Consider the following 12,554-nt stretch of genomic DNA (forward strand, 5'->3'; position numbering starts at 1 on the left):
TTTATTGAGGGATGGGGTTTTTTAACAGGGCTGAACGGGAGATTGCTGCAAAGAAGGTAATAAAATCAAAATAAAACTACTTGGAAGCTACTGAAACAGCACCCAGTTCAGAGGTAATTTTTTTTTCTCACCCCCAAGCAAAAGGGTTGGCTGAATCTAAGGATTTACTGGCCTGTTTCTTGGTATCAAATACTGCTCCCTTCAGGTCCAGACTGTCATGGTGTGGAAAGGGCGGGTCTGTTTGGGAATAAATCTTTTTGTATGCATGCTTGTGATTAATCTTATATGAAAGGGAATCCTTCAGACTGGGAATATGAAAATCCCACGTGTTACATGGATGCTAGTCATATGGCATTTACATCTACATTTTTGTTCTGCGAGGGAGTCTCTCTGCCAAGCATACCATTGGCACTTACAAAGATGAAAGACAGTTTCCACGTAGCCGAAGGTTTAACCGTGTACTTGACAAAGATGCTCAGTGATGTTATTTCAGCTATTCACAGGTACACGTACACAGATGCTCAAATACCATATCGCATGAGGTTTTTACCTAAACACTGGCCTTCTAAGAGCCAGTAGCCTTCAGTGCAGGAACAGGTATAGCCCCCCTCAGTATTTATGCAGATCTGGGTGGGGTTACACTGGTGAGAATCTGAAGCGCATTCATCCACATCTGCAACACAGAAATACAGCGAGAAAATATTAGAAATGGCAACAACAAAAGATTGTTCACACTGTACAGGGACTTGCATTCACAATGTGTACACTGGCTTTGTGCGAGGAACCAAAGTGTGGTGGAGTAGACAGAATGACCATAACCTGGAGTAAAATTCATAATAATAAACGTCATAAAGGGCAGTGAGAACGGGGGGTGCTCATCAACTCTCTCCCTTCTGCAGGTGGCCCAGTGTTTCTCAGAGCTCCTCAAGAAAGGGATCGCATTACCTCGAGCTTTTTATTACTTCCACATTTGCTTCATCACTGAACTGCAATTTCCATGCTATAGGGCAGTGTTCAGCCCTAGGGAAAGGCTACTGAAAGGGCTATATAACCCCACTGCAGAGTAAGAGATGAACAGGAGTTTGAGAGATGTACAAACACAACTCAGACATGTAAAAAAACCTACTTCCTACCCCCACCGATGCAGATTATCTCACTGACAGAAGGTTCAACCAAAATCAACCTTTACCTGACAAAAAAAAGGTATACTTCCCTGGAATCAATTTCCTGACAATAAAACTCTCTTCTTTTTCTTTTTTTTTTTACCATCTTTATTGTTTTTAATGTATTTGGGTTTTTATTACAGCCCTTCAGGGTGTTTTTGTTGTGGGCTTTCTCCCCCTCCCCTCCAAAGGAGGTGAATAGCATTCCTACATTTATATAAGCCACGAACCTGGAACCTAACTGATTAAAAATGCCTTCAGAGTCAGAAGTTCAATTTGAATCCCTTCTTGCTCAGTCTCTTCCCTGATGTTTCTGGTGTCGGGTTTGCCTCTAGATGTCAGAAATGGAAATATCAAAAGATGAATTGTGTCATTTTTTCAGCCAACTCCGATTTTTATGTTTTATTTGTTGATACCTAAACTATTTTTTATTCCAGCATACTGTGCGCTGGCCTTTGCTGAAGTATTATGCCATCCAAACAATGCTGCTCCCTTGATCCCCCGCTGATTCTTATTAACCCAGACTTCATTGGGTCATGACTGAAAGTATCTCACAAATGCTCTGGGCTGGAGCAGGCAGCAGAGGGCAGGAATTACGTCTCAGTATCTGCCCTTGAGACACCTAGCACAGCCAGTCAGCTGTGAAATCCCAGCAGTCATGAAATAACTGATCCAATCTACCACAGCAGCATATCTAACATGCTCAGATATATAAATAAATACATACTAGAGTCTAGAGCTCTTATCTTGCCAACATCTGTACAAGACTAATTTATGGTGAGTCAAAGCTGGTAAGATAACAAGAGTGGCACAATTAGAGGTAATTAACTCTGTCGGAAATCGGTTCCCATGTATTTATTGGCCAGATGAAGGTTGGCAAAATGGTGGGGGAAGTGGGAAAGAGCTAAGATAACAAGTCTAGACTATATAGGTACATAGATATGTTGTTCAGTTCAGCTATTGCTTCTGTGATTGGGCTAAAAATTCTGGATCCTCCCTTCATAGAGCGTAACACACATAATTGGTAGTATTTGAACACAGATTTTATCTAAACATAAATTTAGTAAGAATGACATTAATGTTTTTTAAATTAAAAAGCTTTCTATTTGTCATGTTTGCTTATTGTTTGAGGAGTGGGATCTTGCGTTCTGGCCAATTCTGCTGTTTCTAGCCTACCGCAAGCTTAAAAAGGAGATTTTAATTTTCCATGCTCCCTGCTTCCAGTAACATTAATAGGTGAAGCACAGTGGAGATAAAATAAGGGTCAGGGTCTTACCACCACATATGGTAGCAATACTGTTTGAAGACTATAAGTCCTCCACTCTTCTGTGGTGCTTCTTTCTTGCAGGGGTACAACATGCATCCTTCACCAAAAGCAACAGGTGGCTATTGGATCGGTTTTGTTCCTGAGCCATATTTGTAGCAGTTGCATGAGCAGCAGTACAATCACTTTGGAAAAGCAAGACTTCGATCCTCTTTTCTTTGCTATCTACCAAGCAGATTTCTTTGCTTAATCCCAGTCTTCACTTTTTGTGGTGGTATTGGAGACATATTTCCATTTGAACACAAAATTTTTACAATGGAGGCTACCTGTGGAGTTTCTGCTGTCCCTAGAAAACCTGATCTACCTGAAGTTGTCTGTGCAGAACAGCTTGACTCCCCACATTTTACACGGGATAATACCTTATTCACTTCATTGATGAATTTTTATGCAACCAACAAGTATAAACAGCTTTACTGATAGCATCAAATCTTTTTGCTTGGGCCTGAGCACATACACCCAGTTCTATATTACATGTCTCTGGCTTTCTCTAAGATTGCTCCTTACCATGATGCACCGTCAAATTCTGACAGACCCAGCCAATGCAACCAAATCAATTATTTTTGGCAAGCAGCCTTCTCAGTTCAAACAGCTATATCCCAGCCTGTCTGCCAAGGATTATTTACATTACATGGGCTCACTAAGTGAAAGCTGATATTTGCACATTCAGAAAAATGTCAGTGCAACAATTGGCTAACCATTAGGTATCCTCTTTAAGAATATCAGAGCTGGGAGACAGAGGGTGCCTTGCCCAGCCCATTGACACAGTGAAAACTGGTGTGGTTGATAAAGTCAAAACTAGACATTTAACAGGGAAAGGAAAATAAAAAAAACCAAATTATTTCCACTGGGGAGAAAACTAACCATAAAACTTTGAGAGATTGCCTATAATGGATTCACTAGACTTAAGTGCCAGCATAGAAACTATATCAAAACACTCCTAGGGCATTTTTGGTTGGGTGGAAAATTGTAAGTGGAAACAACCTGACAGCTAGTCAATAATGTGTAAATCATTTCTTATTCTGGTTGCAGAACTTATTTCTGTCCCATTCAAACATAAATCCTAGGTGTGGTCATGTTCTGGGAATATCACTTCAAAGCTCATTCGTACTACCTCTGCCCTTGTGATGGATCATACACAATACTAAAGTAAAACTGTGATGCTAAATGTACGTGATACTAAATTGTCAATAGTTTTGTATCTTCAAAGCAGATAAGGCAAATTCAGAGAATAAAAAATTGTAAGGACTACTCAATACAAGGATAGCACATGCGTCTAAAAAGTCCCTGAGATGCAGTTTTCTGGAGCCTGGAAGAGTGCCTCTGACCTAGCATAACTCGTGTTCCAATCTTCACTGTGGAGAGAAATACTGCAATGAGTTGTCTGAGCCCCACAGTAAAGTCTAATCAGCTGGAGAGCAGAAGAATTACTAAAGCGAAGTAAGCTAGCCAGAAACCCTAGAAACCCCACTGCCATTAACCCCATTCAAGGTGTTAATAGATTGTGATATTTGATGATTTCGGCATCAGTACCATGAAAGCATCAGGTGGTGTCACCCATCACTGATATCCAAGGATGGTTTTCATTATACTGAACCTGCTTTTAGTACCTTTCGTCACCAAGACCCTTAGAAAACATTACCTGCATCCCAAGAGCAAGTCTAGGTTTTACTAATAGCTAGTGTTATTGAATACCTTTGATTTTGGTTAGATTACTCCATATGTGGCTACAAGAAGAATTGCCATGAGGTGATCTAGGAAGCAAATACAAATTAGATCTATCCTCAGTGAAAACAGACTAAGGTGCCTGTAGTCACTATGCAGGACAAGGAACTGGCACAGTGGCAGTGACCACACTGTAACTCATGTGCTAAGAATATACCCTGTGGGAACTCACCCGTACTCTTCATCCTCCACTGCCCTGCTTCCTATTTGAAAAATGGGGATAACAAAATCTCTGCCATAGTCCAGCCTCCCTCACTGTTTAGCACCTAAAACTATTTAGGGTAGGGTCTGTCCTCTTATATACAGAGCCAGCTCACAATTAGTCCATTTTTATTTGAAGCCTTCCAATCCTAATACAAATCAAACTGTACTATGAAACCCTGCAATGTCCCACTTGGTAATAAATACCAGTGACCACGGATTTTTAACCAGGAAATTCAGGACTAAGGAATTCAAGGACTAGCCTGCGACCACTCAACAAGACAGATGCAAGAACAGGTCACAGATATTTCCAACCTGTCGTCCTTCATGTAGCCCCATACAACCTGCCCCTATTATATGAACACTTAAAGAGACGACTTCTTCAGAAATTTTGTGCAGCCTCTACATTGGCTAATGAGATCTAAAGTAAAAAGTTAACCATCATTCTGAAAGCATTATGTTTTACCAGGAGACCTCAGAGACATCAAAGGCTCTTTCAGCTAAACCCTATGCTACTCACAATGTTACTGTTCTAGCCTAATGGTGCATTGAACCTCAAAGTTTCCAGTAGTTACTGAAACAGAGAGAACTATTGACACAGTCAGTGGCAAATTGAAAGAATTACCAGCTACCACACCTCTTCTTATCCTTTGAGACAGGACTGGGGCTGTTGCTGTGAAATTACATATGAAAACAAGAGGATGTTAAAGATTGTCATACCTAATAATTTTGAATAAGTCCAAATTTTCCCAAGTGACTAGTGACTCTAGGTGACTCAGCACTTAAGCTGTTCAGCACTGTTCAGTGCTGTTCAGCACTTAAAACCACACTGGAGAACCAAGGCAGGGCAGGATGGATCCCTGTTCAAAACTTCTCTTGCCAAGGAGTGCTAGGCCAACACTGGCCCTGGATGTCTTGGCTCTTGATTATGCTGTTGAGTGCTATCAAATCAGCAGTCATCTATATGCTCTCATCCATCCTTCCAGTTGTTGTGTTCACATTGCTGCTCCCACAGCTAGTTCCAAGGGCAGAAGTTCAGGCAGAAGTCCAGACTGAAATTAAAATTTGACCTGAAGTGGGAACGATTCACTTTTTGTTACTTCCCAACCGAATACTGAGAGCAACCACATGGCCTGTCCAGACCACTGCTCTCTGCCTCCTAAGAAATACCACCTAGAACAAACACAGAGCCTCATGGCTCAAAGCCATGAGTTTTAAAGATCTTTGGTTTACTGACTGAATGAGAGAATAGGTAGGCAGCACCTCCTTATACATTTGTCGGGAAGCCCTTGCTGCAAGAGCCTCAGCCCAAATACTCCAAAATTTACTACACCCCTCTCTCTTAGCTCAGTGTGTCCGTCTTAAAAAATTATGGCTGTGGTGATTTGGTCTAGCAACCCTGGGGTGTGATGTCTCATTTACTTGACATTTTGACAGAGTTGAGGTGGCTGGGGCAATGGGGTTTCATTTGGGGAATGGAAGGGTGGAGAAAGTGTTTTTTTGTATTTCTGGCTGACTGGCTGCCTTTTGTGGAATGTGATGTGCTGATGCTTTGTTTTTATTGGTACCGATTGTATTTTTAATGGATGGCAGGATGCCTTGTGACTGGATAGATATCATTTACAATGTCAAAATAAATAAATGAACTAATTGTGTTTAGCATGCAAATTACTGGCTTTGTGTTTTATTAGCTGTAAAAGCTAGCAGTAATCTTCATGGATTCTTTAGAATTTAGCCACATCATAGAACAATGAATGAAATTTTCAATCCATTGCCCATAAATTTTTAAAAAAAGGAAATTATTTAAAAGCCATGCATACAAAAAGAACAGGGCAGCATATTAATATAGTCAGAAAGAACACCAAACTGCAGCACAACACCACATCTCACCAGGGAAGGTAATTCTTATCAGAAGACGTGGTGATCTTTTATACTGACTCATGTCCACAAAGAATGCAGGACTGAGGCCACTCTCATTTGTATCAATAATATTGCAAGAAATCACAGCATAAAAGGAAAAACAGTGCTCTAATCCATTGAATTAAGACCAGACATATTCAATACTGCTCAAATGAAAGAGGCTAAAACTAGGAGACCAGAAATCTCAGGAGAGAATCATAAATGTGGAATCATGCTGTGAGTGTTTACAGGGTCCTGAGGACCTGGTTTTTATCCACTGTTTCCACATTTGAGATAAAATGCAGAGGATCACAAGCTGGTGGAGTTATGAACTAAAAAATGAACAGAAAGCTTTTATAAAAGTAATTTGCTAGGTATAGTGGGCACATTTGAAAGTGCATTTCAAGGCAGACAAATGCAAGGTCATATATCAAGAGTAAAAAATGTTGGTCTTGAAAATAACTCTGGGGTCATTAAAGATAATCACTTGAACATGAACTTTTCCTGACACAGTGTTGCTGAAAGGACAAGCATAAACATGAGAACACTGAGTAGACACAGGAAATTGTTCTTACCACTGTATATTGCATTAGTAAAATAATTACTGAAATACACTTCTGGTGTCAACACTTCAAAAAGAAATATTGCAAAGAGATCAGGAAATCTCCAAAGAGTAATTCCAAGTCACGAAAATTTGTCTCAGAGCAAAATAATGCTCCATTCAGTAATCTATTTAGGAAAATGTTCAAGGTATATTTGCCTGTGATCTATAAACTTCTTCATAGAAACAAAGTTTTTAGCTGGAGATGGTCACTGAAGCTAGCAAAAGACAATGGGATGAAATTCAGTTTTTAGAAGACAAATTCAAAGTAAAAATAAGGCACAAACTTTAGTAGTACTACTAATTAGTATATGAAAAACATAGTGAAGCAGATGGTAGATGTTCCCTTACTTTAGGGCCTTATACCTGAACAGTATTTCTTCTTTGAAATATGCTGTAGCAAAAACCTGCGTGCTTGAAGCACAAATTGCTGGGAAAGGTTCTATGGCCTTTCTCACAAAAAACACAGATTATGTGGTCAAAATGGTTTCTTAAAGTCTTCATTGAATGATTTAATATCATTCAACATTTAGTTGTTTTTATTTATATCCCTAACCATCACAGCTGAGATTTTCTGCTTACATTTTTTTTCATTTCCTAGGCCATTAAGAGATCTGTCTTGGCCAGTAAAATACTGAAAATAGGGATAGGAATTTGTAAAGTTCTTCCAAGTGATTTCTCCTTTGCAAAGATTTGAATGTACGTATATGCATTTTTTCTTCTTTTTTTTTGTACTTTTATCAATAAATTTTACTTTTAGTGAGAGATACTGTACCTCTAATATTTGTAGTAACTGCAGAAAAAATGTGGAAAACTTAGAAAATGTTGATAACATTCTTATGCTAGAAGATGTTGAATCATCAGCCTGCAGATGTTGGGCATGCCAACCACCTTCCTTTCAGGACACATGGAATGCATCTTTATGAAGCATGAAGCAAGATAAAGAGGAAGAATCCAAGTTATTACCACAGATGATCTGTTGAATCAAAGAGCCCAGAGAGGACTAGACTGCAGATTAAGGGAAGTGGACATGCAGGAAGTAGGAGACTGCAAGTCACATGCAAGCTAAGTGACTTTAAGAGGTGGAAAGCCAGGGCAGAAAGCCAGCAGACAAGGGGAGAAGGAGCAGAGGTGCTTAGGAACTGGACGCACCTGCCCACTGGAAGGTGAGGTTCAAAAACTGTAAGCAAAGACACTGTTTGCCCTTCTTCTGCTTAGAAAAACAGGACTTTGTGCATAAACAAGACTTTATGCATTGAAGAATACAGAAGGAAACAAGGTCCTTAAGATCAGCTCATCAGTTCAGAGACAAGATCAGATCCTTCAGGAAAATACTTTCTTGACAAAATGCTACTTTTAAAAGAAAAAAAAAGTTAAATAAATACATTGATGAGTTTCATTTTGGTATTTATGAGCATGTGGTTACATACCACACGACAGAGTAAATGCATGTGGAAAGCTTACCAAAGAAGCTCCATCACAAGGAGGTGATTTGCACCTGCCACTACAGGAGCAAGGGAGACTACTGCCTTGTTAAGTTCATCCACCGGTGTTGAAAGTGGTGAGATCCATGACTATGCTTATCCCTCCACAGGCGTGGTCCATGCTCAGGGTGCTGTGACTGTTCCACTCCCTCCATGACAGCTCCTTTCACTGCTGGCTGGCAAGGTGATAATGCCCCTAGCAGAGAGCTATCATGGAAGGAGGTGGACTTATCATCTCTGAGCTAGAACCACATTCTTGGAGACTTTGGCTATTAGAAGAGAAACTTTGCTTGGACTCTGTATTCAAGAGGGAAGCCAATGTGGACAGCAGATTTCCAAGACGATATGCTTTTGGCAATGTGCGCTGTTTCACAGATGGACTGTTACATTTTGTTCTATTTGGAACATATTTAGCATGCATGACTTCCTTTCTTAAGTAATGAATTCAGATAACCATGCCACAATTTTCTGTGGGTCACAGTAGTAGCTATGGCTGTGTTTCCTTCTTTTGATCAACCATTGACAAAAGTGGGTATGTTATTGCCATCATGATTATTTGAGAGCCATTAGCACCATGGGGTTCAACACAGTAAGGCTGAAGATTAATTTGACAGTTGTGAGAACACAGGTCCTGCAGATCGGAAAAAATTTGCCATGGAACGTCTGCTTCCCCCTTCTACTAGGAGGTGTGGGTGATTCTGGAGCCCTACTTCTTTAGTTTATTCTGTCTGCATTTTAGTCCTGCTGTTGTACCACCACAACCCCAGGAACTCACCCCGCTCTCGAGATACAAAGTTCTTGCAGAGAGGCTCAAGGCTGCAAGCTCGTTCCAGAATCTCTGTTCAAATACTGAAGTTTGTTCAGTCATTTATAACCCTCAGGGCTCCATTTTAAAATAATACAAAGACTGGATGCCTATTTTTTATAGGAATAATTGCAGGCCAGGGCTAAACATCCGAGCTCTGTAACATGGGTTCAGTTCCAAGATTACTTGGAACAGACCACTTTCCCCAAACTTCTCCCCCACTCCTTATTTGGACACTGAGAAATAATTTCCTCAGTAGTAGATTTTTACTCGGTGAAATCACATGTTTTCTCAAAACTTTTTTTTCTCAAGATAATTACATGTGATAAGAAAAGGGGAGAAATAACAATGCCACATTCCTAAAGTGCAGACTGAAGCCAAATTCAAACTGCTGCTGTGTGGGGTCAGTGTTTTTTTCCAAGGACGACTGACCCTGCTGAGCTTGGACACAATCCAAGATCAACTCCCTAAACACCTGTTTAATTGCATATTTCAGTGTCTGAGGACTGGCCATTGATTGCTGAATTCATTTTCTATCTGTATCCCATATGCATTATGTTATTGGTTGATTGCTAAACAAGGATTAAAGTGTTTTTTCACATAGATGGTCAGCCTAGAAGTGGATACTAAACAGTGTGAGGCATGAATCTGTAATGCTGCTCCTTCTGCCTGGTATGAAAATTGCTCAACATCTGTCACAGGTTCTAGATCTCGTGCCAGCTATCTGAGCCTTTCCTTAGCTGGCACACTTTTAACATTACTCAAAGATGATAAACAACAGCTAAACTGTGAAAGGACTTTGCCCTCTGAGCATAGTTATAGTCCTGCTTTTGTGATTGAGATTTATAGGACAGCCATGCAGATAAGTGCATAGAAAGGGGACGAAAGGGGACGAAAGGGGCAGCAGCCTCTTTTCCTTCTGCTCAGAACAGACCTGTGCATGGTTCGTACACTTGCCATCACGTGCATGACCACAGCTTCTCACTCTTACCAATTACCACGGCTCCCTGTTGCTACAAGATCACACCCGGTTGTGTGGACTATTTCCAGTGTCCCATGAGAGTTTTTGCACAAATGCACAGTCTGCATGTTAATTCTGGGATCAGAAATGAGACAAAATACTGATTTCAATTAAGGGCTTTGCTTAAACATGGAAACTCCATGGACTGTAGCATAACTGTACTCTGGATTCATGATTTCCCATTGCAGGTGTCCTGGTTTCAGCTGGGATAGAGTTAATTTTCTTCCTAGTAGCAGGCACAGTGCTGTGTTTTGGATTTAGAATGAGAAGAATGTTGATAACACACCGATGTTTTAGTTGTTGCTCAGTACTGCTTATGCTAGTCAAGGGCTTTTCAGCTTCCCATGCTCTGCCAGGGGCACAAGAAACTGGGACGGGGCACAGCCAGAATAGTTGATGCAAACTGGCCAAAGGGCTATTCCATACCATATGACGTCATGCTCAGTATAGAAACTGGGGGGGGTTGGCCGGGGAGCAGCGATCACTGCTCGGGAACTGGCTGGGTATCGGTCGGCGGGTGGTGAGCAATTGCATTGTGCATCACTTGCTCTGTATATTATTATTATCATCATTATTATATTGTTACTATTATCATTACTATTTTACTTTATTTCAATTATTAAACTGTTCTTATCTCAACCCAGGAGTGTTTCTCACTCTTACTCCTCCGATTCTCTCCCCCATCCCACCGGGGCAGGGGGAGTGAGCGAGCGGCTGCGTGGTGCTTAGTCGCTGGCTGGGGCTAAACCACGACAGCAGGTTCTGCACAGCTTATGAAATCCATGGTCAGTGCATGTGATTTGGGAATCTCAGTTATTTCCCCATTGCACTTACACTATTCCAAGTAGCTGTGGTACAGCAGAACAAGAGTGACCCAAGTACCCTGCTGGAGTGGGGTAGAGATGTGTTAGCATCCCACTGATGACACTAAACCTGCTGAATTAGGAGGACCAAGCAGGTGCTGGTCAACATGGTTTCATCTTCATCAGCAGGAAACATATTCTTCAGCTGAATAAATGGAGCGTTACTGTGATACTACCCATTTCTCAAAATTACCTGTTTTGTATGATCATATGCTACACTGAGATCTGCTGGTAGGGTGGTGAGAGGAGCCAGTGAGCACTTACCAAGAATACTCCCAGCTGCTGGGACGTTATAGAAGTGACACTTTCTATTGCAATGAAAATGAAAAAGATGTGCAATCAGAGCCAGGAAATGCACAGCAAGAAATTAAAACATACTTCTAGCAAAAGGCCCTTACAGTCCTCCCTTTGCTGCATGATATGAAATAGTCTCATGCAAGAACCTCTAGAGAAGGCTTATAAAATTTCACAGAAGTAGAACCATTAACACTGATAAAGTGAATTTTCTATGGCTGAATTGTATATTTTCTCTGCAATTCTATGGGATAGTTTAAAACGACCCTGTAAGAAGGAATATATTAAAAATATAGGCGTTTAAAGCACTATTTATAAAGCTTTTAAACATCTCTGTGAAATCCTATTGGCTTCTCCTCCAACGAATTCTTTCAAAGACTTTTCTGTTAGGGTACAGAGCATGAGAGAACTGAAAGAAGAGGACTGCTATTCCCACTTTTCCTCCCCAGGGAGCTTTGAGAAATCACTAGCACAAATAGTCCAGCCAGCTGTTTTAGCCAATTGGTGGTCAGTTTACATTTCCTCTAATAAGTGAACTTCTTGACCGTACATTTTAACTGAGTCATTAAGAGCTCCTTCTCCAAGCATTTTGGCAGGCTAAAGAGGTCTGAGACTGTGAATAGACCACAGTAACTAGTAAAGAAGAGAACAGCCCTACTTTTAAAACAGCAGAAAAAATTGATCCAAATGGATCCAGAAATTAAAGCCGCAATGAAAACAAAGGGATGCAAATATCCACCTGCAGGATATAACAGAAACTTTTATTGGAACAGTTGCTTCTTCCATTAAAATGCAGCCACTTTGGCCGTGCGACATGACAAAAGCCTTAACCATTGCTCAAGCATGTTCACTCCCACAACTGTGGGAGTGAAGTATTGGAGACCTGAAATTACAAGAGAGATTCTAGGTGTGCAATATTTACATACCCCTAGAGAGAATTCAATATGGATGTTCTAGTCACTCTCACAGGGTACCTTGAAATCTTTAATATACATGAAGAAAGAGGACCCCATGCATATGTATAAACAAGGGGTCTCCATTATGGGGAACTGGAATAGTAATATGAGATTCATCAGTAACTAATCTCTCACAAAGCTTCAGTAATCATCACCAGCATCTCATTCAGGAATGGACTGGATTCAAAGCTGCTTGGCTTGAGCAGCCAGAGGTGGCATGG

General features: G+C 40.7%; 1 protein-coding gene across 1 annotated transcript in view; it reads right to left on the bottom strand.

Moving 5' to 3' along the window:
• FBLN5 (fibulin 5) overlaps positions 1 to 12,554 on the bottom strand; it is a 46,270-nt gene that overhangs the window by 12,565 nt on the left and 21,151 nt on the right. Inside the window, exon 5 of the mRNA XM_009477612.2 lies at positions 551 to 673. Coding sequence (XP_009475887.1) covers positions 551 to 673 — 123 coding nt within the window. The remainder of the gene's footprint in view (positions 1 to 550; positions 674 to 12,554) is intronic.

Source organism: Pelecanus crispus, chromosome 6, assembly GCF_030463565.1.
Source record: "Pelecanus crispus isolate bPelCri1 chromosome 6, bPelCri1.pri, whole genome shotgun sequence".
NCBI lineage: Eukaryota > Metazoa > Chordata > Aves > Pelecaniformes > Pelecanidae > Pelecanus > Pelecanus crispus.